Source organism: Ascaphus truei, chromosome 4 (assembly GCF_040206685.1).
Source record: "Ascaphus truei isolate aAscTru1 chromosome 4, aAscTru1.hap1, whole genome shotgun sequence".
NCBI lineage: Eukaryota > Metazoa > Chordata > Amphibia > Anura > Ascaphidae > Ascaphus > Ascaphus truei.
In genome coordinates this window covers 71081859-71109241 of record NC_134486.1, presented here as the reverse complement: position 1 = coordinate 71109241, position 27383 = coordinate 71081859, and the positions used below count along the sequence as shown (strand labels likewise).

General features: G+C 38.8%; 1 protein-coding gene across 2 annotated transcripts in view; it reads right to left on the bottom strand.

Annotated features, from left to right (window-relative positions):
* Positions 1–421: 421 nt before the first annotated feature.
* Positions 422–27383, bottom strand: part of PLCB1 (phospholipase C beta 1) — an 810170-nt gene continuing 783208 nt past the window's right edge. Inside the window, exon 32 of one of the 2 annotated variants that reach the window (XM_075596018.1) lies at positions 422–4432. In XM_075596018.1, the coding sequence (XP_075452133.1) occupies positions 4190–4432 (243 nt within the window). In that variant the 3' untranslated portion in view covers positions 422–4189. The remainder of the gene's footprint in view (positions 4433–27383) is intronic. The other variant, XM_075596020.1, reaches the window with a different exon arrangement.

Below are 27383 nucleotides of genomic sequence, written 5' to 3'. Positions count from 1 at the left end.
GGAAAGGGAGAGCCTCCACTAATAGTGCAGACATGAAAACGTCATCAACGCACCCAATATTGGAGTTGCTTCCATTCTTTTCTATAATAAAACATAGTTTTGTGAGAAAAAAAATAAACATTGCAAATCTGTTTCAGAACTTTAATTTGATTTTAATTGGACTGGCATTTACCTTAAACAACCAGTATAAAATGTCATTGCAGAAAACAATTTGCAGCAATAATAAGTCGGTCCATCATTTCCCACAACCATACTGTATGTAAATAGGTAAGAAACTTTCTGAAATAGTAGTATTTGAGTTCCTTCAGGGATCACATTTATTCTCACCTTTACCAATATTTCTGTTCTGTAATAAATATGTTATAGTTATTCTATGTTAGCCTTGTTTGATTTGGTAGCTTCAAATAAATTGGAGTTTCAGTTTGTGTTAAGAACTTTTTATTTGTCCTTTGGATCCGTCATGAAAGCACATAAAGTTACAGTTGGAAGAAACGTCATGCCACAAAATTGCATAGAATTTTTACCCCAAAAAAAGAAGTTTCAAACCATAAACCAACTTGAATTAAACAATCCAGTTATACATATACCTTTCCTATGCCTTTAACATATAAATCACAAAGTCCAATAAATCACTGACAATATTCATACCATGTTCAACTATAACATTAATGTTGCAGAGTTTTAGACAATGTCCCTTTAAGTGTGAGTTTTAATTAACAAAACATGGAAAGCATTAAATTCAAAATGTCCGGCATTTGTTGAGAGCTTTTTCAATTCTGTTTTAACTGTGAAAACAAAGCTATTCTCAGTAGTGTACAGATATCCAAAGTATACAATCTAGAATACTCATTGTATAGGCTTCATTGTATATAACAGAAATACGGCATCCACTATAAAGAATTTCACACATTCAACACATAACAAGGCAAACACATAAAAGGCACAAGACTAGCACATCAGAAATACCCTTTTTTCTTTTAATTGTTTAAAATCTAGTTCAAGTAATATTAAGATTTTGTTTTACTGATATCTGTAGTTAGAGTCAAAACAATGCAAGATGTATTACACGCTACGTTACAACCCAACAAAAGGTGTCACTTCATAGATACAGTATAAAATGTATATACAGTAAATGACCAGTACAACTGCATTTTCAAATGAGTACAGCCAGTATACATTTATCAACTAATATGATTTTTTATTTAGCAGAAAGAACTGATGCATTGGTATTTGTATTAATATGAAGACATTAAATAACCATGAGATGACCTACATTTCTGCTTCATTGGAAATTTTTTTAATTAATTTAGTTAGACCTTGTTTCATTAAACTTACAATATATGTCGGAAATTAGGCCTCATTTATATCCTGCACAAATGGGCAGTTGCATTTCACAACAATTTTGACTGTGCCTTATTTCTACTTGCTGTTTGTTCTGCATCTGAAACTATATGATATCACTGTACATGTTACAAATGATTCTCTTACCACAAAGTGCATGTGGATTCATTGCATAAGAGCAGCAAAATTAGACTGCTCCTACTTTACATCTCTTGGTATAATACTGCCCCAATGATTAACATGCGTTAACATTTCTACAGCTAATTTGTCTACCTTGTCTTCTCTAGGTTATTATGAAATTATCCTGACATATGAATTGCTGCATAGATGCATCTGATATAACACCCCACTTTGAAAAGGATGCTCATCATTTTGTATACCATATGCACATACCTGCATTTTCCTCTTCGTATGATGCGCAAATACATATATGGAATAAGGTATATGTTGATACGTGACAAAATGTGTTGTAGCAATTGCACAGCTCTTTTGCATGTACAGTATAAATGAGGCCCTTTGTTCAGTGACTATGAATGCAAGTACAGTGTACAAGTAGAATGCTTAACAAAACCACGTATGCCTTGTGAGCCACAACTAAAATTAGTTTTAATTCAGAAGATCAATTAAGCAACTCTTTTTTTTCCATGACAACTAGGAGTGTATATAGTTTCCCAAGCTGCGCACCAAGGCAAAACTGGAGCAGAAAACTGAACTGCAGTACTGTATAACAATGTAAATCTCATTGCTTTCAGCGGGGCAATGTATCGACGCACAGAAGAGCTTGTTTTCATGCACTGCGCCACTTTTTGCTCCAAATTGTGCCATATGGACCAAACGTGTTGCTCCAGATTCTAACATCTGGCGCAGATTTGTATGTAAGAAAGTTAATGCAACCTCAGATCTGGCACAGTTTTTTATGCAGATTGAAAGAAGAAAGTGACGCCAGAGATGCACAATTTGATCCATCTCTTTATAATCTGTGTGGCACGTAACGTCTCTCTAACTCCTCCCAGTGATACTCCCCAGATCACAAGCTGGCGCACATGGCGCAAAAACTGGAGCAAACACCTTGATACATAGACGCTAAACGGTGCAACACAGAAATTGCGCAATGTGCGCCATTTTCTTTTCTTAGTACATGGTTGTTTTTTTCTTTATGGGGGTGTTTCTTGCCCCAGTTTTTCCCCTGTAATGAAAACAGTAGACTTTGATAAATAGCCCCCTAGAAGTATCACGGATTGTTTTGTAATAGTAGTAGGTGCAGTTCCACACCATGATTTCCGATGAATAATAACTTGATACCGTGTATTGCTTATATGGTCATTTCTCCTAAGGGAAACTACAATTTTTTTTAAACTAATAAAATTTTCATCTATATCTCATGATGTTCTCTTCTGCAATAAAATTTAAAATATATAAATAATGTATAAATAATGTATGTAATGGACCAATAATGGTGACATACCACTATTCAATACATTAAGCTGACACATGCAGTTTAAGTTAAAGATGCAATGCAATTCTGATAAATTCACTCTATATTTTCTCTTTTTTAAAACAATTCTCTGATACTCAAGCTAATTATGGGGTTAAATGGTTCATACATGTGTTTCCTGCTTAAACATACTCTAATTGTGTTTTTTTTAATTACATGATTTAGTACTTAACTTAGCTTGTTATGAGTATGAAAAAAATGTATGCTATTCTTGCAATAATGATCATTTTGATGAACAATTATTCTTGCAAGAGCTCTCTCAAATATAACCGACGATAGACCTACATCTCCAACAACATTTTCCCACATTTTCTTCATTTCTTTTTTGCTTTCTTTACAATTTCCAGGAAATTAAACATGAAATATAATACTTAGAAATCAAGATTTTAGATCCTGCAATCAATCTATCTATAAATATATATCAAACTTATATCTGAAGACTACTTCAATGTACATTACAACACTAATGCCACATAATTTGTTTTTGTTTGTTACAATTGTTTATTATTGATCAGCAGAACCTAACATAGCTGTTAGATCCATGGTTTATTCATGCATTCCTGAAGCCCTTTTTCTTCTCTATTCTTTTGTTGGCCAGTCCCCAAGCAATAAACATATTTAATATTCGCCACTCTCGTGTGTACGGTGTGTGATATGCCTCCCATAGATACACACGTCGACAAATATTTCCTGTGACACCGATGACATTTTTTTTGATCAAAGTGTCCAATAACCACAGTTTTTAAAGACATTCGCAGCAGCAGTTATGTTACACATACATATAATATCAAAACAGCAAGCAACCAGTGCTTGCAAAGCAAAGAATTTAATATTTCAGTACAAACATAAAACGATCATACAGCTGTTTAGGTGCAGTTATAAAACAAACACTTCATGTCAATTATTGTTTTGCATTTCTGCAATGTATACACTAGCTTAGAACTCACTGAATTGGTACTTCAATGCAAAATGTGTGTGTGGCCATCATTACACAATGTAATGTTCTGTATCACACGTTCTTAACAGTGCGTATGGCCTGGAAGTTACTTCTTTTTTTTTACCAAGGAAACGCCAGAGAAGCATTAAACAGTATGCATGTTAATTGTTGCACAATAACTGTACCAAGGCTCAGCAATAATATAATTCAATACTTAAATGGAGAGTTTTACATGGTGGTATGTTATACAAAACTGCTCCCATTGGAAATGTGCCCTCGGATAGCACTGTAAGCTTCCTGCATTAAAAGCTAGCCAAAGGCAGCCTTCCTTGCACACTGCAGAAAATAGGTAACAGGCAACGTGTAAACAGCATGCCCTGACATCCTCCAAAAATACCGTGGCCTATTACTGCCAGTTAGAGCGAAGTATCAAATACTTTTTCTGGATTTTCCTCTTCTCCTTCATCTTCATGGTCCTGACTTTTGTGATTCCCTGAATGTTGTGACTTTGCACTGTCAGGAGTCAAGGTGCAGGAGGCAGAACTGTGCTCTCCATCATCACTGAATTTCCCTTTCATTGCCTCTTGTACAAACTCCTGGATTTCCATTGGGAGCCGTTTGAATTTGTCTTGGTACTCCTGATCAAGTTCAACCTGCAACTGGAACACAGAAACAAAGGAAAGGACACAATTGAATTTGGCTGAAAGCATTTTAGTTTCATGTCATAAGTATCTAACATTTTGAAAATCACATGCGACACTTATGAAACACATCTATTTTTTACATTGACAGAGTATATATATATAAAATATATATATATTAAGAGAAAAAATAAAAAATTATATATATATATAGTGATCTTTGTCCCTTTTGCCAGCTAAGCCACCGGGATAATGCTTTTCAAAACTATTTTCCTAAATCTTAATTAAGACAAGGTTACTGTGATACATTTGATTTGCGGTAAGGTATTTGGGGAATAGAGTAGAATTAGTAGCAATAATTAATATATTGTGAAAACAATCTTTAACAACCAATAAAAGTACTGTTCTTGTTTGATATAGAAACCAAACTATTTGGCTTTTCTTAGTTACTAAACCAGTGTTTCCCAACCCCAGTCCTCAGGGAACCCCAACAGGTCAGGTCTTAAGGATATCCCTGCTCCACCACAGGTGGCTCAATCAGCGGCTCAGTCATTTTGACTGAGCCACCTGTGCTGGAGCAGGGATATCCTTCAGACCTGACCTGTTGGGGTTCCCAGAGGACTGGAGTTGGGAAACACTGTACTAAACAGTTTATTTTAAACCTCCTTTATATAGCTGAGGGATATTACTATTATATATTTAATTGTATCATTTTATTTTCTAAAGGTCAGACATTTATAAGTATTTTTAAAGGGGCAGTCCATTAGGAAACATAGTCCCTGTCACAAAGAGCTTACAATCTAAATCTTGTGAAAAAATAAATGTTTGGCATTTCCCTGGAAATACTCCCTTCAACCTTGTCAGCTAGTTATGTTGATCTTGTTGACTAATGAAGGCCTCATAATTACTTTTCAACCAAAGAACAGAGCAAAAAGGAACATGTAGCTTTTGAAGAATAGCATGAGAGAGGAATCACCTCAATGGAAAGCGCTGCAAACCTATGCGACCAAGCTAAATCCACTTAAATGTCCATAATTAACCCCAAGAGTACCAGAGTGTCGCACCACTATAACCATGAATGAACTACAGCCGCAAAGCAAGGAGCCGAACTGGCAATCACCTAGAACAAGGACAACTAGAACACTGCAAACCCAGAATCCCCCCAGGGGAACCCCGGAAATCTCACGCTGACAGGGAGTCTTTTGGTGATAGAGAAAAGCGGCAATGAAGTAGTGAATGGCTGGCGTACTCACGAAACCATCTGTAGATACGATCCACTGATCTGGTAAAAAGCGTGCGTCCTCTATGGTACGTAGACAGAAGCAAGGAGAGCAGGGAGCACAGCTGGAAGAAAAAGAGAACTGGAGGTTCTGATAAAGCGTCACCGGCGAGAAACGCGTTAGAGGTTTCTTTTTTAACTAGGCATGATGCCTCAATAAATCTTTTCTTATTTTTTATTTTTGGCCTCCAGTTCTTTTTCTTCCAGCTGTGCTCCCTGCTCTCCTTGCTTCTAGCTTTTGAAGAATGGTTAGAACGGAATAGGACATTTGGTTGCAGGCGTTCCACCGTGACCCAATGACCAACAGCATTCCGCCACAGATGGAACCCCCCTCCCCTCCAGCCCCCCCCAACCCCCTGTTGCAGCAGATCCGTTCCTGGAATCTCTGCCGCCGGACGCTTCTACGATAAGGTAAGTTTTAGGGGTTAAAGTATGGGGTTTTAGGGTAAGTGCTTCGGTTAGGGGGTTTCAGTGTAAGGACATAGGTTTGGGGTTATTTAGGGTAAAGGCTTAGGGTAGGGGTTATTTAGGGCAAGGGCTTAGGTTAGGGGGTTTTAGGGTAAGGGGGTTTTAGCGTAAGGGCTTAGGTTAGGGTTTTTTTAGGGTAAGGGCTTAGGTTAGGGTGTTTTAGGGTAAGGGTTTAGGTTAGGGGTTTTTAGGGTAAGGGGGTTAGGGGTTTAGGCTCTTAGCTTATTAGGTGAAGCGGCTGGCGGCGACCAGGTCCTGGCGGCAGGGTGAGTCACGGCAAAGCGCCGGTGGTCATTTGGTCATGGCGAAACAGCCGCAACCAAATGTCCTATACTGGGTTAGCAGTAACAACATAAAAAGGCATGAAAATGTTAAAGGTTTAAAAAAAATATTTAGAAACACTTGTCCTCAAAACTGCTTCAAGACATTTTTGTCCAATGTTCTGTAAAATTCATGTTTTTCGCAACATTTTCAAGAAAGTTCACAGTGCTCGAAAAATAGCAAAATTGCGCTATGCGCTGAACAGAAGTTGTGTGCGTAACATGGGCCGCTGCGCTGGGGGCAAACACTTGATTGAAGAAAATATCATTCTTCTTCATTTCTAAAGAAATGAAACCTGGCAAATGTTTGCTTTACGTATGATTACATTTGTTTAAGGGAGAATTACATGGCTTGTTCTTCTGTTATTGATCATATCAAGGAGTGAACATTTGAAATATATTTGTAAACGCTAATTAAACAAAAATATATTAATATTAACCACACCGTAATTTTGCAACTCTTGAGAGTGTGTGTTATGTTAGAAAACCGAAATAAATCCATAATTCAGCATGTCAGGACGTGATTAGACGAATACAATTATAATATTTATTTTTAAGTGATGTCATTTGTTTTATAAATCATATTTGAATGTGTCCTATTTTCTACTTTTGAAAATCTGGTCACCCTGCTCATAATGCGCATGCATTTCTGTTCTGAGCTGCATCTTCCATGGTGGAGGGGTTTTGTACACACCATAAATGTATGCGTTTCTGGCCTGCGTTTTTTGTAAGAGTGAGCAACGTGTATGACATTCAGAATGAGAATCATATCACTATGTACAATAGTTTTAATTTTAGATGTATTAAATAAAAATGAAAAAACAAGGGATGTACAGTACTTGAGACGTTTCCCAATCCGTAAAAATGTAATTGTGTAATTTACTAGCTAATCCTTTCCCAGGTAATCAAAGGCCAGGGATTATTACATTACATTTAATGAAGTGTCCATAAAAGGTAGCAAACTGAACACAGTAAAAGCTAAGCAACTTCCCATATGCACAACAAATATAGCATGGGTAGTACTAGTGACAGGGTTCCCATGCACATCCAGCAACACGTTTCAACTCTGCGTTTCAGAGGCCAGCTGTGGAACTCAGATATTCAACATCATTTGTAACTCTTATCATTCAAGGTCATACAGCAACTGCTAAAAACAGAATATTCCATTTCTATTCAAAGTTAAGCAACAAAAGACAGAAATGCCCAATACGACATCCAATGTGATAAAAATACATAGTAAAATAATTCAATATTCTCGTGAGTAAGGGTCATTTAGTTAAACCCTTTGGCCAAAGCGCTATAACCCTGCAAGCCAATAAGCAGGTCCTAACGCTACCTGTGAAAATTCTGATATACCTCTGCTGGAGGGAGATTGACCTCAGTCAGTTGAATATTGAAGTATTTTACTATGTATTTTTGTCACTCTCTTTGACAAAGTGCTTTTGCAGCACGAAACGCGTTAGAGGGGTGTCTCTAACCTGCTTCTCTCTTACCCATGTGTTAACCACTCAATAAATACTTTTTAATTAAATTTTTGGTTGTGGCTCCCACTGCAATTTTTCACCAGTACCTGGCTGTGCCCCGTGACTTCCAATTTGGATCCTTCTCTACAAATTTGTCACATTCAATGTAGCATTGGGCATTTCTGTCTTTTGTTGTATACATTTGGCTATATATACCTGATTTGAAAGCAATAATGTGTTGAGTTGTAGTATGGCTACTATGGCTTTTTAACCAAACGTAGCTCTTTAACCACTTTCAATATTTGGGAGGTTTGTGAAATAATTAAAACACCAGGAACAGCTCTCACATTAGGGAATATCATTATAGAAACATTTAAAGCAAATGTTGCACACCTCACAACCACTCTAAAGGTAAAACAATGAAGAAAGCAAAACACTATGGGGCTTATGCAGGAAGCGTTCATAAGCTACTTATCAAGCACTTATCGCCCAAAATGCCTACTCCGATTCTGTAAGCGGCGATAAGAATGAATCGCACCCAAAAAAATTGTTACAAAAAAAAACGCAGAGTGAGCAGCGATAAGCCCCTTTTCGCTGCTTTTCGGCAGGTTCATAAACTCGTGCAATTCTGATAGCAGCGATTAGGTTATCGACGCCTATCGACGCCCTAGAATGGTGAATTTCAGTCCAAATTATCACGACAGGGAAATTTGGCATGAGGGTGTTGGAAACCTGCTTAGAAGCGGCAAGATGGGACTTGCCCAAATGCTTTTTTCCTGTATCGGATTGATGCCGGGGGTCTCCGGAGCTGATATCCATTAATATCCAATCATTTAGGACTCTCCAGGCATACATTGCCTAATAGTTACAGTGATTAAAAGTCACTTTGCAGAGAAAGTTCAGGTTAACCCCTGAGTGTCCACAATTTCTTGCACAAAGCAATATCACTGCCTTCAAATATAATAAAAGGTCACATTTTTACATGCTTTTGGGAAACACATACATAGACAATCCTAGTGCCTTACAATAACCCCTGTGACGGGCAGTGACCATGATGAAGGGGATAGCAGGACCGGACTTAACCTTTCTTTTTAGAAGCCCTGATGCCCGTTTCATCACACAACTCAGATACCTGGTGATATTGGGTTACTGCCAAAAAATATTGCAAAATGTTATCACCTACCCCAAGCTGGCTTTAGGCCTATTTCGCCTATATATACATTGGCCACTATTATTCAAGCAAAGGCTAGCCACCCTAGAATAGGTGATAAAAAAAAATACATACTGTAATATTAACAACGCAGAACACATTAATAAAATTACCCCTTAGTAGCCCAAGTGGCTTAATATTTGCAGATATAGATGTTATGCTTGTGTTGTTTTTGTATGTTAACCCAAGTCGTGCCTGGAGGCATCCCTTTGCAAAACATTGGTTGCATTAAATTACAGAAGCAAAATCATTTTCTGTCAGAGGTTTTTTTTAAGGAATCCTACGATATGACCCTGTGGTAGAAAAGTGTGATATTTCAGACCTCTCCACAATTGCCAGACCAAGCTACAGGCAGTCCTTGGTTATCCAACGGAATCCGTTCTGGAAGTAGCGTAGGATAGTAACCGTTGTAAAGTGAGTCCCATGTTAATCAGGGGCGATGAGCGTTGGATAACGCATTCTGGCGTCGAAAAACAGCTCATAGGGTGGCATTGTAAAACGTTGGATCTGCCATTCGTTGTAAAGTGAAACGTTGGATAACGATGACTACCTGTAATGCTTATTTCTACGAGGTTTTCTTATTTGTATCACTAGGGCTGTATAATGCTGAGTTCACGCAATGTTCATCAATACAAATGTGAGGAACATTGCTACCTATTAATGAATTATTAATTATTAATTATTCCTAGTAAATAAAGGGGTAATCCTAAAAAATCAAGGATCCCATGTTCACTGCTTGTTTAAATTAGAAATGAGAATTCACAACTATAGAGATTAAATTAGATATGTGTTCCTGTACCCCTAGAGTTAAAAGAATAAGAATGTGGCATTGTTCTAGGAATGTTATTGTTCTAAATATTGCCACAATTCTATTTCTTAATAATGCCAAATATTAATGCAGCTATGTGCTAAAACATTTCTAAGCAACGTACAGTAGGTGTGAAAACAAAGAGTTATATCCTATTTGAATGAAGTTGCACAGAGCAATGTTGCAGGCACCTCTGGCAGTTACAGTGAGTTCCAAAGAATTTAGAAGCTAGAAATGATAGAGTTGAGTGGAAAGAAGCAGGTCATGTACAATACGTAAACATTTAACACAAGTCGTGCTGCAGAATGGGACGTGAGGTGAATGCTGAATACGTGAAATGAACAAGCAAAATATTGCCAGGGTTCATCTAAATCACAAGTGTAATATAGATTTGTATATTTCTTCATAAGACAATCTCATCCCCAGATTCATTGGGCTTCGTTACGGGTTAACGCACCAGAATAGGCATTAACTCTCTTTGACTTAAATGGGAGTTAACGCCCACTTGGATGCGTTAACCCATAATAGAGCTTGCTAAATAACACCCTCAATTCTTAATGTCAAGGACATTTGCAAAGAGCCTAGAGTAAAAAAAAACAAATGAGTTCTTTGAAATGCAATCTTAAAATTGAAATGCCTTTATAGATCTATATAAAAGAAAATCCTAGTAATGTACTTTACACTTACTGTATAACAATGTGTACATTTATCACCAGGGACAAGTCCTCACATTCCTAGAACAATGCCACATTCTTATTCTTTTAACTCTAGTGGTACAGGAACACATGCAGGATATCTAATTTAATCTCTATGGTTGTGAATTCTAATTTCTAATTTAAACAAGCAGTGAACACGGGATCCTTGATTTATGAATAACACCGATCCTCATACAAAACAAAGTTATAAATGAAAATATATTTTTCTAGCTCTTTGCTGTCCCAAAAAAGTATTTAAAGAAGCAGTTACATATATATATGTAACACTGTGATCGCCACCAAAGTAGAAATCACGAAGTAGCACTCAGTAACTGTTGTACAAAAAAAGTGTATTAGAACACAGGGGGCGCACACAAACTCCAACGTTTTGGTCCAAGCAAGAGGACCTTCTTCAGGGAGGCTGCACCTTATATATATATATATATATATATATATATATATATATATATAAAAATATATATATAGCAGGGTCCCCCTGGTGCCCCCTTAACTCCTGGTGGGGTCGCGCCTGACAGCAGAGGCAGGGACAGGTGCGGGTTGCACTGCGGGAAAGGTTGGAGCGGCGATCAGCTCGCCAGAGGCTCTGGCGGCTCCCTCAACAGGGTGCCGTCATGTTGCAACTGTTTGCGCATGCGAGAATCCACGCATGCGCAGTGTTAGGCGCATGAGGCGGCAATTAGGGAAGCAGGGCACCGCATGGACTATAAGGCCCATAATGCAATGGGGCTGGAACATCGTGGCGCGAATCAGCCAATAGGGCAGAAGCATTCCCTGCACCAGAAAAGGGATACATTTGGCACACTGCATTCCGTGCCAGTCATGTCTATACAGCTGTCTGTGACACCTGCACTAGGCCAGAGACCCCATTAGGCCCCAGCTAGGCCCCGACTCCTCTCAGCTTGTGGTTGCTGCAGGGACAGGCCCATAGATCGGGACACTTCCCCTGAAGCTTCAGAGTGAGGGATACAGACAGGAGCGGCTGCATCCTGTCCATAGGTGGTTTGGGACCAGATCACCCGTCACATAGAGACTCTCAAAGGTGGCACAGTCCAGGCGGGATACCCCCCAATGTAGAGGCAGAGGTTTCGCTGGTTATGGCAACGGATCTGTGGATCCCAACATCAGATACAGCATCTACCCAACTCCTCACGTGCACCAACAGCACTTTAGTGGGCAGAGCTGTACCACACATTGGGTGGAGGGATTGACCTTGTGGACACTGGATTGGTTGGGTGCCCAAGGGCCCCTAGGTACTTTGGGGGACGGTGACTCCATCGAGAGGGGGAATTCCACACGCTAGAATCCCATACAGGTGGAGCGCTACCGAGCACCACTCAGGTGCACCCCAGGTTCCCAGCAGCGGAGGCTCAGATCTCCTGGGCACCATCAGGTATTGCACCACACCCAATAGTGCACTATATATAAAAAGAAAAGATATATATATATATATATATTTTTTTTTTTCTTCTTTTTTTATGCATCCTGACCAGGACGGCCTCGGACCACTAGGGCCCCATTTGTTCCCGAGATATTTGAAGTTTTTTTGGTGCCACTGTGGGACAAAATAAAGTACAAATTTGGCTGCGGGTTCACCAATAGAAAATTGTGATGTCATATTCTGACATCTGTCTTGCCCTGTGAAATAAAATTGCTATATCTCAGAAACTCGGTATTCCTGGAGGTCGTGGGACAATGTGTCGTCTCTGAGGGACTTCCCGGATCAGGTAATACAGTACAACAACAAAATAATCCGACTGCACAGACAGCTGCTTAAAAATTGTTGATGAATAGGTATTATTTTAGAACTAGCAATGAAACAAGAGTTGCCGTATTTTACAATTTGTCAATATCCACCTCTTCCATACCAAGCAATTATCTCCTCTTATTGATAAGTCGTGTTTATATGGTATGACGCAACCTATGTGCAAATTATGTCATAATTTAGAATAATATTACACCAGTCAAATATTAAATGCTAATTTTGAAATAGTGTGAGGGGCACGTTAATGGGTCACCAATTGACAATATTTACATACTTTTTCTAGTTTAGGGACGTTTCTCTAACAAGATTTTACTAATGTTAGTTGAATGTGTACAGGGTTCAATGTACATATAAGGTAGCTGTAGCATTTGAGGGGAGGGAGTGATCAGGATTGCAGGGGTGCACTCTCACTCCTGCTTCTGTTTCTTTTCGCTTTGGGGGGGGGGAACCCTTTAAAAGCAGCAAAGTGTGAAATCTTACTTTTTTTTATTTCAAATAAATAATTTCTGTAGTATTAGATAAAAGTGGCCGATTTATTTATTTATTCATTCAACTCTCAATGCCATTTTTTATTAGTTTTACAAGCATCCTTTGATTTCTATCACAGGTTTTAGCACTCCTCCCCCACAGTGCTAGATCTTTGCAACCCATTACTGCTTGTGATCATTTTGTTGCCAATGTTCCCAGCAGTTTAAGCTGCAAACTGTATCAATAGGCAATGTTACCTTAGTAATATAAGGATACATTTTAACTACTAACCGAAGGATTGATTGAAACTGAAAGGCAGCCATTATGTTAGGTAACAGATTTATAAAAGGAGCACCAAACGATTGCCAGCTTAGGTAAGAGTGTATAATTATACATTGTCACATGCTTTACATATTAAAATAATAATACAAAAACAAATTGTAAAGTAGTGTTTCTGCTTTAAAAGCTAGAGCCCCTGTCCCCTTTCAATCCCCTTTCATTCCCCTACCCCCCTTGCTACTCTATAGCTAGAATTTTAAATAGTAACAGCATAATGTTGCTTTCTCTGGAGGTTCATTAAATTAGTCGGTGTCGGGCGTTACAAACCACAGCATTGCTGTCAGGCACCGGACGCATGATGGAGCAGCTTGGTAGACAACTGTATATAGTGTACAAAAAGAGTGTGATTTATTAATCAATGTTTCAGTTCTCTGAAAAATCATAATATTATGTGTAAGAATAAATTAAATAGCATTAAGTAGAAAAGGAATATGCATCTGCTTTAAAAAAAAACCAGATGGCCCTTAAACCATGATGGATAAGAGAATACAGCGACTGTACGTCTAAAAGAGACCCAGAGGAAATGGCCTCCCCATTTCTTATTTTCCAATATCTCAATGAATTTCTACAAATATTCATCAACATATTAACTGAGATGTTCAGTAAAGGAACCAATACCAGACACTATTTCTCTATCTGTTTCTGTATTTCTGCCATGCCTGATGAAGAACCCAGCATGATTAAAAAGCTTGTACTGATCAACTACTGTATCTGTTGTCCGATAAGAGGTATCACACTACCTACCCCTTCTACCTCATTTGCTACAATATACAGTTGTGATGTACCGAGTACCCGGAAATTACCTGGTAACCAGACATATTTTAAAGTACCCGGAAACTATCAGCAACCAGACCAGGGTGCTGGAACCCCATTCTGCTCTGCTCCCTCTCTAATCCTCTTGGAGAACAGCAGGAGCAGAGCAGCAGAAGAGACTTACCTGCAGCTGGCGGTGGAGGGTGAGGAGGAACACGGCGACATCCTGGTGGCGGTTGGAGCAGTGGAACGCATCCTTCAGCCAGTGGCAGCAGAGGATGACATTCTTCAGCCGGTGGCTGCAGAGGACAACATCCTTCACAGCCGGTGCTGGTGGGACAAGAGAAACATGTGACCAGAGCAGGAGCGTTACTATTGGACAGCCAGGGAGGTGCTGGGGCACGCGCCTCCCTGGCAGTCCAATAGTAACGTTCCAGTCACTTGTTCCTCTGCTCCCACCGGCACTGGCTGTGAATAATGTCGTCCTCTGCTGCTTCCGGCTGAAGAATGATGTCCTCTGCTGCCACCGCCACCAGCTGAAGGATGTCTTCCACTGCTCCCACCGCCACCATGATGTCGCCGTGGTCCTCCTCACCCTCCGCCACCTGTTCAGCTGTATTAACGTCATCACCCATCAACACTGCCTTTTACCATTAGGTCACAATTTCTACAAAATGTAGCCATGGCTGGTCCAGACTATACTTTTTGCCTCCTGATATATAAGTCCCAGTAGCTCAAGGCAGTGTCAGGCTATCCTGTGGGTTTACCCCCTCTCATGCTGCCTCTCTGAGTGACAGCAGCGCTACAAAAATAACAACTACTGTATATTAAAATATTTATCATTTTTAGAGCTGACTAATGTAAACAATATTGATATAAACTATGATTCACTTGGAATAATAATAATATACCTCTTGTAGAAATAGTTTACTACAGGGTTAAATTGTTTTATACTGTCAGAAACTAAACCAGAAAATCCTAATTGTTTTCAACTCCCAATCCCTAAAAAAACCCCTCTGCAGTTTCCCCCAAGGAAAAGCTCTTGCAATGGAAGACTTTAAATCTGACTAAGCCTGTTCATGCTAATCTGCAGCCATCTGGTCTCTCTAGTCTAATGTATATGACAATTTGTTATACTGAACACAAAAAAAATATCTTATTTAGCTATCACTGCTCAGTCTTTACATTTTAGTTTAAAACAGAACTGTGCTAGATTAATGACCCTACATGTGTACAATGCATTTCTAGGCTTTCTATATTTTAACGTTTCCCAGGAGATAATACCCAACATTACTTCAAATCTTCTGATTCAATTAGAAATCAAAAAAAGTTAGCCAATTTGTGTAAGTAAGGATTGCTTAACCAGAAATATGAATGCAAATGAGAAACTAAATCCCCAATTTTTCAATTGTAATTTATGTTAATAAAGTGTTTTTGTTTTTGTTTGCTTTATTACATTCACTAATTCATTGTCATTGGCCATAAGAGAACCACTTATAAGTTTGTATCAGATCCAAGAAGTATTATAAAACCAATGCAAAAATCATATACACAAAAGAGCACAATGTAAATATAGGAGGTTTCTACATAAAAGATATAGTACAGTTTCTCAACGTAGCCAAAACTGTAGGTAATCCTCTATTGCAATTTATGAAAAGACAGATGGTCATTATTGGAATTATACAGGTCATATGAACCAAGGCAAAGCTTTTTGTTTTAAGCTGCAATCTGTGCTGCTTACGTATACAGTATATATATATATATATATATATACTGTATATACACACTGGTGCTGATAGGTTCAACCATCCTATGAAAACTTGAACAATATACAGAAGAGACAATGAGTATTCTAAAGCTTGCCTTAAACTAGCCCGGTTATATGCTGGGTACATGCTGGGTGTAACCTGGCTAGTTAAGGCAAGTTTAGGGCATTTCTGCATTGACTAGTGACCCCTTTGGATTAACACAGCAGGGGTCCCTGGCAGTCCCATTCAGTTTGAATGGGACTGCCAGGGCCCCCCCCTGTTAATCTGATGAGCCAATAGTCAATGCAGAAATGCCTTAAACTTGCCTTAAACTAGTCCCAGCATGTACCTGGGTCTTTTTGGCGATTGCCACTGGTTTGTGTTAGAATAACCGTCGGCACTACAGAACTCGACTAAAATGGGGAAAGTACTAGCAACATGAAAATTAGGCCGGCGTGGCAAGTAAGGCCTCAAACTCCAAATATGGAATACGCTGAAAAGCAATGGCCCGCATTCTCCGGAGGCTGGATTGTCCCTGGGATTGATAGCTTAGAGGAAGAAGACATAAAGACAGAGGGTGCCAAGATTCCCTGGATTTCTAATAAAAGCTCTCATTCAAACTTCAATCTGGCTACCTACAACAACTGGACTCTCTCCAATGAAGAAGAACTGAAAGACAACCTTGAAAATGGGATATTGTTGGCCTTATTCAAGTAAGAAGAAAAGATAAAGGCCTAATTGAGTTCACAAGTGACACCTATTATATTAAAGAGGTACAGAAAATGCTAGAATCACTGGAATAGGCTTCATCATTAACAAGAGATGGAGAAACAATATAGTAGAGAATTAAAGCTCATTGGAAAGAGCAGCAAAAATTGTCATTCAGTTGAATTAAGTAGAAATAGCCGTGTTAGTCAAGTTGTGATTGTACCTAATACTAGTACTAGTATAGTACTTTGTCAACTGAATGAGTACTTCAGTATTAGGTGATAAAGCAATACAGGCTTTAAAAAATCCCAACATGTGTCCCAGTATGTTCCAACATCAAGTCACATGGACAATGAAGTGGAAGACTTCTACCATGAACTCAACCAACTTAATAACAAAGGAAATTGGCATTTCAAGATTATTATGTGAGATTGCAATGCAAAAATTGGTGGCCAGAAGAAAGACGAAGCATCGGTTGGTAAGAAACAAGAATAAACAATGAGACAAATTGGTAGAATTTGCAGAATGTGAAAACATCTACATCATGAATTCATTCTTCAGGAAGAATTCAAATAGAAAATGGATATGGAATTGAATCAGGAAGGAAATTGACTAAGTTCTAGCTAACAAGAAACACATGCGTGAAGACTGCACAGTCCTTAACTGTTTTGACACAATATGTGATCATTGATTGGTTCACTGCAAAGTACATCTGAATGCAAAGATGGAAAGAAGAAAACCGATCAAAAAGAAGACAAACACAATGAACATCAAGGACCTCAAGAATAACAGCAGATAGCTTAAATATCACGTCAGCTTGCTCGAAATGGATGGGGAAAGTTTAACAAACATTTATGAAGAACTTATGAAGATTGTAGCTGAAAGCGCTGAAAAAAAGGGAGACATCGCTAACAAAAAACAGGGTAAGAAAATGTCACAGACAAATCAGTTACTGAGGAGATGACAAGAAATGAAGCAATTCCATGTTGCAACAACGATCTTTAGAGCCTTTGAACAAAATTGTAATATGCATATGTATAAGAACACAAAGTAGCAACTTATGATTGAGAAGAAGCAAATCAAGGCACGCAAACAAAATCGTATATCAACAACAAAAGACTGTGCAAATATCATAAAGAGAGTTAAGGTCTTCTACATGAAATTGTATGAGAAAACAGACGATACAGGACATAGTCCAGCAGGAAGTGCAAGAAGAAACCTCCAATGATGTACCATGCATTCTTCCAGAAGAAGTGACAAAGGCAGTAAAATCCATGAAGAATGGGAAGGCTCCCAGGAAGATGGAATTACAATTGAAATCTTAAAAAAAAAGCTAAGGAAGAAGTAGAGAAAATCCTTGCAAAACTCTTTACATGATGCTTGAAGAACTTGAAAATTCCAAAAAATTGAGAAATGCCAAAGTTATTCTCCCCCACAAAGGAGACAAGAAGACCTCAAGAACTACAGACCAATCAGTCTACTTACAATCACATACTGGAGTTTTATGAATATACTCACTAATTGGCTGCAACAGACTTTGGACTTCACCAGCCTAGAGAACAAGTAGGATTTCACAGTGGATATAACACAATGGACCACATCTAAGTCATACAAGAAATTATTTCCCAAAGTAATCAATACGATTTACCACAGCTTAAGATACATAGATTCTAAAAAAACATTTGATTCTGTCTACACCTCAGCAGATTTAAATGCATTTAAAATGCAATTAAAAGACAAAGTGTTGAAGAAAAGTAAATTGATATTATAAGGAACATTTATGAGAATACCACATCAACCATTAGATTATATAAACATACAAGTAAGATAAAGATCATCAAGGGAGTGTGACTGGGTGACACCATGTCCCCAAGGCTTTTCCCAGCAAAACATAAAGAATTGTTTAAGACATTGAATTGCCAGGCAAATGGAATGAAAATCAATACTGAATAATTGATTCACCTATAATTTGGAGACAAAAATATTATTTTTGCCACGAGTCCAGAAGACCTCCAGCAACAAATCAGATAACTCGCAGAAGCAGTAAGAAGGTGAGCCTCCATATGAATCTCAGCAACACCAAATTGATGTTCAACAAATGTGTCAACTCTTTAACAAATTAAATAAATGGAATAGAACTAAAAGAAGTCAAAGCCTATGTCTATCGTGGCTGGCAAGAAACAATGGATGGGAACATTTTGAATGTAATCAATAGAAAATAGGGTTGGAGCCCACATGGAAACCAGGAGGAATGTTTTTGGTCAGTGTATCCTGCCGGTGCTCGTGTATGAATTTGAAACTTGGATCCTAAATGCAAATATAATTCAGAAGCCACGTAAAGTACTGTTTGGAGAGATGTATGCTGTTTACCCAAAGAGACAGGAAAAAGAATGAATAGGTTCAAAACCAAACAAAAGTATGTGACATCATTACACATGTAAATAAATAAAAATGGCAGTGGGGCCAACATATCGAAGAAGAAATGACCATCTTTGAACAACGATGACAATTGACTGGATTCCAAGGGAAATTAAAAGACCAAGACAACAACCAAGTAAGATGGGAGGATGAAATCAGAAAATGTGTTGGCGTAATTTGGAGAAGAGAACCTTATAATCACAGTACTTGGAAGATCATTTGAGAGGCCTTCACCCAGCAGTGGATTGACAAGTTCTGAAGATGATATATATATACTGTATATTTATTATTTTAAACAAGAGGTCCCTCGGAGCTGAACCATGACACTTCAAGTACTTCCCTCCTGAGATATTTTTAGTTTTCAAATTTCCCAACAAGAAATATTGTCTGGAAGAGGCAATATGGTAACTGGGGTCAACCTCATTCTCTGGTTGCCAACATGACATCATTGTAATATGACATTGCAGCTTCCTCACGGCTTAGTTACATTAGTGTGCAAACCTTCTCCCCTATTTAGGATTTTCCCTTGGGGATGAACATTGCTCTTTACTTCTGATTCACATGAAGTTTTGCTCAACTTTTTAATAACAGCAATATCATTGGCATCTGACAAAATGAAAACATATATAGACAGTTTTCTATCAGATTTTACAAGGGTATTGAACATGCCTGTTAACAAACTACAATTGCAATTGGAAATTCAGAGTATGATTAAAGTATAGGGAATTCCCAAAGGAACAAAACGGGTTTTTCACAGTCAACAGTTACAGTTAGGCTACAGTTTTCCCATGACTAACAACTAATCACTCAACTGCATGCTATAGCTAGTGTTGCCATGTCTTTTATTGACCTAATACATTAATCAACACAACTACTGTATTCTCAAGAAACACAAACAAATTACAGATTTATGATGGGCTAATTTGCATATGATTAATCTCTATAAACATCTTCACCAACACATAAAGGCAAAATAAGGGAGATCTCTTCAGCTTCTAAGAACTTCTATGAAGTTGAATGAAAGATCCTTTCAGGCAGGGAAAAAAGTAAAACATTTATGCCATTTTAAGCTAATAATTAAGGGCCACATTGATTAACAGGGAGAGTGTACCAAGATGTCTACAGATGGTAGGCTTGATAATAAGACCATGACCCTTAGTGGTCATTTGTGGTGATTTGGCGCTCAGGCCCGCCAATAGGGGGGGTCTGTCGGGGTTGGTGTCCTGGGCCCGTGAGTCAGGGAGCCCGGCGTCCGGGCCCCCAGCGTGGCCATGCCCGTTTAAAAAAAAAATGCAGTGTGGCTGCGGGGCACCTGGTGCCTCTCTGACAGCAGCGCCGGAAGTCAGCTGGGCTAAGCTTCCGGCGCACCAGCGTCAGAGGGAGGCCAGGTGCGTGTGTGAGCAGCCTCAGCATGGGACAGACAGCTGCCTGCAGTGGGGCGGGGCCGGCAATGCTGTGACCTGCCGTCGGGCACCCCACAGACACTGCTCCCCCCCAACAACCGGCCCTCTGCAGCCACCGGCACACCTCCCCCCCCCCCCCGCAGCTATGGCCACACCGGCACATCTCCCCCCCCCCTTAGCCACGGCACACCGCCCCCCCCCGCAGCCATGGGCACACCACCCCACAGCCATGGACACACACACCCCCGCAGCCACCGGCACACCCGCCCCCCCCGCAGCCACCGTCACACTGCCCCCCGTAACAATGGCCTCCCCTGCAGCCACCGGGCCTGACCTGAGACCATCTCCAAGGTAAGTCTGATTTATATATGTATTGGGGTGTATTTTATATATGTATTGGGGGTGTATATTATATATGTATGGAGGAGGTTGGGGTATATTTTATATGTGTTGGGTGATGGGGGGTGTGTTTTTTATATGTGTTTGGGATATATTTTTATATGTATTGGGAGGTTGGGGTATATATTTTTTTTAGTTATTGGGGGTTTGGGGTATAGTAATATGTATTGGGGTATATTTATATGTATTGGGGGTGTATTTATATATATGTATTGGGGTGTATTTTATATATGTATTGGGGGTGTATTTTATATATGTATTGGGGTGTATTTTATATATGTATTGGGGGGCTATTTTTTATATGTATTAGGAGTGTATTTTTTATATGTATTGGTGGTTTGTGGTATATTTTTATATGTATTGGGTTGAGGGGGTGTATTTTTTATATGTATTAGGAGTGTATTTTTTATATGTATTAGGGGGTTGGGGTCTTTTTTATATGTATGGGGGGTTGGGGTATTTTTTATATGTATTGGGGGGGTTGGGGTATTTTTTATATGTATTGGGAGTGTATTTTTTATATGTATTGGTGGTTTGTGGTATATTTTTATATGTATTGGGTCGAGGGGGTGTATTTTTTTTTATATGTGTTTGGGATATATTTTTATATGTAGGTTGGGGTATATTTATATGTATTGGGGGGTATTTTTATATGTTTTGGGAGGACGTGGGGGTATTTTTTATATATATTGGGGAGGGCTATATTTTTATATGTATTGGGAGGGTCTTGCATATTTTAGCATTATGTCCTGTACTTTTGGACACGCCACCTGGCAACCCTAGCTGCCGTCCCCCCCAGCCATCCTGCAGCCACTGGCCAAATGCCCACCCCTCCCCGTAGCAATGGCACCCCCAGTAGCAGCCACCGGTCCCCCCCAGAAGCAGCCACCGCCCCCCGTAGCACATCACCGCCCCCACCCCCCCAGTAGCAGCCACTGCCATCGGCCCCCCCAGTATCAGCCACCGCCCCTCTCCTTCCAGTAGCAGCCACCGGCCCCCCCAGTAGTAGCCACCGGCCCCCACAGTAGCAGCCACCAGCCCCCCCAGTAGCAACCACCGGCCCTCCTTTAGCCACCGGCCCACCGCCCATCCCACAGCCACCACCCCACCGCAGCCACTGGCCCACCCTGAAGCCACCCTGGCCACTCTGCAGCCACCGAGCCTGACCTGAGACCATTCACAAGGTAAGTCTGATTTTTATTTGTATTGGGGGTGTATTTTTTATATGTATCGGTGGGGGTATATTTTTTTATATATACTGTATTGGGGTGTGGGTGTATATTTTTATATGTATTGGAGGGGTGGGGGTGTATTTTTATATGTATTGGAGGGGTAGGGTGTATTTTTATATGTATTGGAGGGGTGGGGGTGTATTTTTATATGTATTGAGGGGTTAAGTAAAAGTTGCGCGCTAAAAAAATAAATTGCTGCTCCTTTCATTTGTCCTGGGCCCCATGATTTCGGTTGGCGGCCCTGTTGGTGCTCCTGCACACAAAGTCCCCATTACATTAATAGTTTTCCGTGTGGTAATGGTAGATCGGCACCAGTGCTCTTTAAAGAATAAGGCCACATGTGCCTACTGTAGATTTACTACAGATCGATAAATGAAAATATTGCAGTTATCAGCGCTTAACAGCCATTTTATTTATTCACCTATTCACTTAAGCCATATTGCCAGCAGAGAAGCAAAGATAAGGGGCTTTTTACTGCAACAATGTTAGGGGTTATTTTTAACACTGCATATGCAAATGAGTACTTTTGTTAACTCCAAAATGCATTTGATTCACTCCAATACCTGGCGATATTGGGGTCCGCCCCCAAAATGGCAAACTTTTAACCCCTACCCCAGGCTGGCATTAGGCAGATCTATCTATACATAGGCAAGATGGTCACTATAATTATAGGCAAGATAGGACCAGTCAACTTAAAATAGGTGATAAAAATACATAATAATCACAACAACAATCTAGAACTTATTGGTATATATTAACACTGAGAAATCCAGGTGGCCAGATAATCATGGCACGTCCATGGATGTCATGCCTTTTATATATTTTTTGGTATGGTATTTACGTTGTACTGTATATTAATCCATTTGGTGCCTAAAGGTATTCCTTTGCTGCTGCCATTTAGCTGTCATTTAAAAATACTTCTAATATTTTACAATTATTTCAGTAACTTTGATAAGGATGTTACTCATAAATCCATACACATAAATCAATAGAATTGAAAAAATTGGTGGAACAGCAGGAACCCAGAGAAAGCACCGATCAACACCAGCCTCCAATCCTTTAGTATTTTTTTGTCCAACCTGAGGACATCCCAAACTGATACCTATGTCTGGAAACTCCTCTCCTAAACAACAACACAGCGAGCCTTATCCACTGGTCGACCACAGGAGAACCACAGAAAGCCCCCTGTCTTTTACTTGTTTACTTTAGTCTGCTTTTCATTTGCCTTCATTTACAGGTGCGCCGACGAGTATTCTAATACTTGCCTTAAACTTGCCTTGGAAAATATGGGGCTATCACCAACAAGATCCAGGTACAGTACATGCTGGGTACATGCTAGGTACATGCTGCAACATTTCAGTGACATTTCTGCAGAGACTAATGGCCCATCGGATTAACACAGCAGGGGTCCCTGGCAGTCCCATTCAGTTTGAATGGGCCTGCCAGGGACCCCCGCTGTCAATCCGATGGGCCATTAGTCTGTCTGCAGAAAAGTCACTGAAATGTTGCAGCATGTACCCAGCATGTACCTGGGTCTTGTTGGTGATTGCCCCAGATTTGTTTTAGAATACTCGTTGGCACTACAGTAATTGCATAATTATTATTAGTTTCGTTTTGCCGTTGGAAGTAAAGGCGTGCTAAAGCTTACCACCCTTTTGTGGATCTGGGTCTAAGTATCATTGGGTGCATGTTACTGAAAGATACTTGTATTTGTCAGGAAAGTCTGTGAAAATAGGGACATTTTTTCAATTCTATTAAAAAAAAAGAATCCCTATTCCCGAATGTTTTCTGAAGTTAGCAAAATACAAAAAAAGGGGCTAATTTATCAAGAAATAATAATTTAACCTAAAAAAAAACTGAAAACAAAATGGCATTAAGCATAAATATATATATATATATATATATATATATATATATATATATATATATATGCAGTACTTCCTCCTTGCAAATGAATTAGTGATAAAATTATATACAAGCAAGTTACTGCTGTTATATTTTATACACAGCTATGTCAATTCAAAGTAAATATAATCAGAAAAAAAGAAAACCTTTCATACGTCTTCTTTTTAGTGCTTTAAACCATAGTGTGTAAAAATACCATTTATTAGATGTAGTTTCAGCTTTTACAAATATCTTAGCATACTGTACACTGCTAAAGTGGTATTAACTGATCTTTAATGTTAAAGCAGCAATCTGTGCTATTTTTTATTTTATTTTATTTTTACACACAAGCTACAGGAATTCCCCTGGTTCCCGAAATGTTTAATTCTGACATTCCTTTCCAGGGATTCTTGTTCGGGAGAAATAATATGGCCACTGGTGTCATCCTCACACTGGTGGTCAACAGTAAGCCGTGACATCATTGGTTGATGACATTGCAGCTTGCAATTGGGTGACAATTGGGTGACTTCCCAGCCATCTTGGCCCAAGTAAAAAAACAATTGGGCGGTCCCGGGGTTTTGAGTGCTTCAGTTCAGCAATGGAAGACAACCTGGGATATATATATATATATATATATAATCAAAAAATAAATAGATGATACCGTTCTGTGGCTAACGAAATGCTTTTATTTGTGCGAGCTTTCGAGATACACTGATATCCTCTTCTTCCGGCGATGTTACAATGAATGAAGCAAGCAAAGGGTATACTTAAAAACAGTGTCACTTGGAATGTTATCTGTGCTTGTCCTTCCCCCGGTGTGGATGTGTTTTATGGCTAGAGGTGTCACCTCTAGCCATAAAACACATCCACACCGGGGGAAGGACAAGCACAGATAACATTCCAAGAGACACTGTTTTTAAGTATACCCTTTGCTTGCTTCATTCATTGTAACATCGCCAGAAGAAGAGATCAGTGTATCTCGAAAGCTCGCACAAAAGACAGAGAGAAAGAAAGAGAGAGAGAAAGAAAGAGAGAGAGAGAGAAAGAAAGAGAGAAAGAAAGAGAGAAAGAAAGAGAGGGAGAAAGAAAGAGAGAGAGAGAGAGAGAAAGAGAGAGAGAAAGAGAGAGAGAGAGAAAGAGAGAGAGAGAACAAGAGAGAAAGAGAGAGAGCGAGAGAGAGAGAGAGAGAGAGAGAGAGAGAGAAGAGAGAGAGAAAGAGAGAGAGAGAAAGAGAGAGAGAGAACAAGAGAGAAAGAGAGAGAACGAGAGAAAGAGAGAGAGCGAGAGAGCGAGAGAGCGAGAGAGAGAGAGAGAGAAAGAGAGAGAGATATATATCCCAGGTTGTCTTCCATTGCTGAACTGAAGCACTCAAAACCCTGGGACCGCCCAATTGCATTTTTGAAAAAAAAGTTATATATTTGTATATTCCTGCTTTAAAATCAAACATGACTGAATATTGATATTGTTCCATACTATTGTTGGCAACCATGTGAATTATATTATAAAGATATTTTTTAAGCCATAAAAAAAACTTTTTAACCAACAAATCTGCAATTATATCTATGACTAAGAAAAATAGTAATTATTTCAAAATAACAAAATGTTATCAGATATTGTAAATCAGGTATCACATATATAAATTATGTATTTACCACAGAGTGATCGCTTGTTATGAAGTCCACTCAGCAAACGATATTTTCTTGCAGCATATGAGAAAGAGAGTCAGGGAGAAACACAAAAATGAAAACAAAATTGAATGTTTGCTGTATCTCATTTAATACCAAATAACACATTGTATATAATATCAATAATCTATCTTTTCTTTGTGTCCACAGAAACTCTCTGACGTAAATCTGTTAAGCAGACGTTGTACCACTAATGTTTATACATCTTTATTGACAGTGGTGAGTTCTATTGTGGAGAGGACCATCAAGTGAACAAAGAGAATAATCCCTAATCACAGTGAAGATATTACGGTCCATGTATCAATGCAGAGCAAAGTATGTTTTGATGCACTGCTTCCTTTTTGGAGAACAGTTGCATTATATGTAAGCACCAGTTACTTACATCTGGTGCAGATTGTAAAAGGCAACAAGATTTGAGAACCAAGGCACAGCATTTGATACATCTCATAATAATATGTGCGCCAACTTCCACCTCCTGATACTCCTCAAGTCACAGCCTGGTGCTACAGGACAGCGCATTGATGCAGAATGAAAAGGCCCTGGTTTTGCTCCACTTTGCCTTAACACACAGACCCCATTATTTATTAATGTGTACATAGCATATTCCCCTCTACAGTTAACTTCTTTTACAATTATTTTATCAAATAAGTTACTATATGCTTCATAAGCCGCTATTTTCAAAACAAATATTTAATTACAATTCATCTTTCCATATTACCCCATTTGTTTTGCAAATACAGTAATTGTACATATTCTACCTTTCAATGAAATTGCAATGTGAGAGCCATACCTGATTTACTTTGGTGTAATAATACATCTAAATGCATATATATATATATATATATATAGGAAACCATGTTAAAAATGGTTTTTGAAGCAAAACGTGACGCTGTGTGCTCATTTGCATGTCATTTCCCAGAATCCCTTGCTGCAGTGGAAGTGCTGTGTGATAATGGTGAAAGGCGGGGTTGCAGACCGGCCTAAGACATGCAGATGAGCATACAGTTGTATTTACATATATATATATATATATATATATATATATATATATATATATATATATATGCATACATACATACACAAACATGAGGCATTATGGATAGATCACTTCAAATGCTCTGACACCTCAGTTTAGTTCTAATGCTCATGAAAATGAAAAATCTTTTAACACACAATACTTGAACTACAGTACAAAACCGTGGTTTAGCTGTTCCCACCATAAATGCCTTTACTTACCTGTTACAGCACAAGATACTATTATACGTAATGGTTTTTACTTTCTACTGAATTACTGAAGCTGTATTTATCCATACAACCTTGCAGAGGAGGGACAAAGAGCTTATTTGAAAATAAAAGGGGATACTTTTTTACAATATATTGTGCACAGAACAATTGGAAATATTGGCAAACTAATGTTCTTCAGAAACATGATCCATACATTTTGTGGTGAGAAAAATAAAATGTAGAGTCTGTATTATTTAGATCAGAATTTCATTTTCTCGTACTGTATGGCTTCATAAAGGTTCCCATCTCAAGTCTTCCTGCATCATACAGTATGTTACATAGGAGGTGCTTTACTGTAATGCAGAGATTTCCTGAACATCTGAATTCATATGTTTCTAATTGCTTACTTAGATTACATGTTTATTTATATAAAAAATATAGAGCATTTGTTGTAAATGGTTTGTCTTGATGACTAAAACATAACTATCTTTTTGAAAAGGACTGTTGGCTTCGTTTTGTTTCAAATAATGAACAAAGTCAAGGACAATTTTGATGTCTTAGAAGAAGAATGTACTTAGATCGACCATAAGCTTCATCCAGCTCACAATCTGTGCGCTGAAATCAATGAATGCAGCACTTTATTAAAAAGTACTAGCTAAGTAAAAGTTTTCTTTGCGTACAA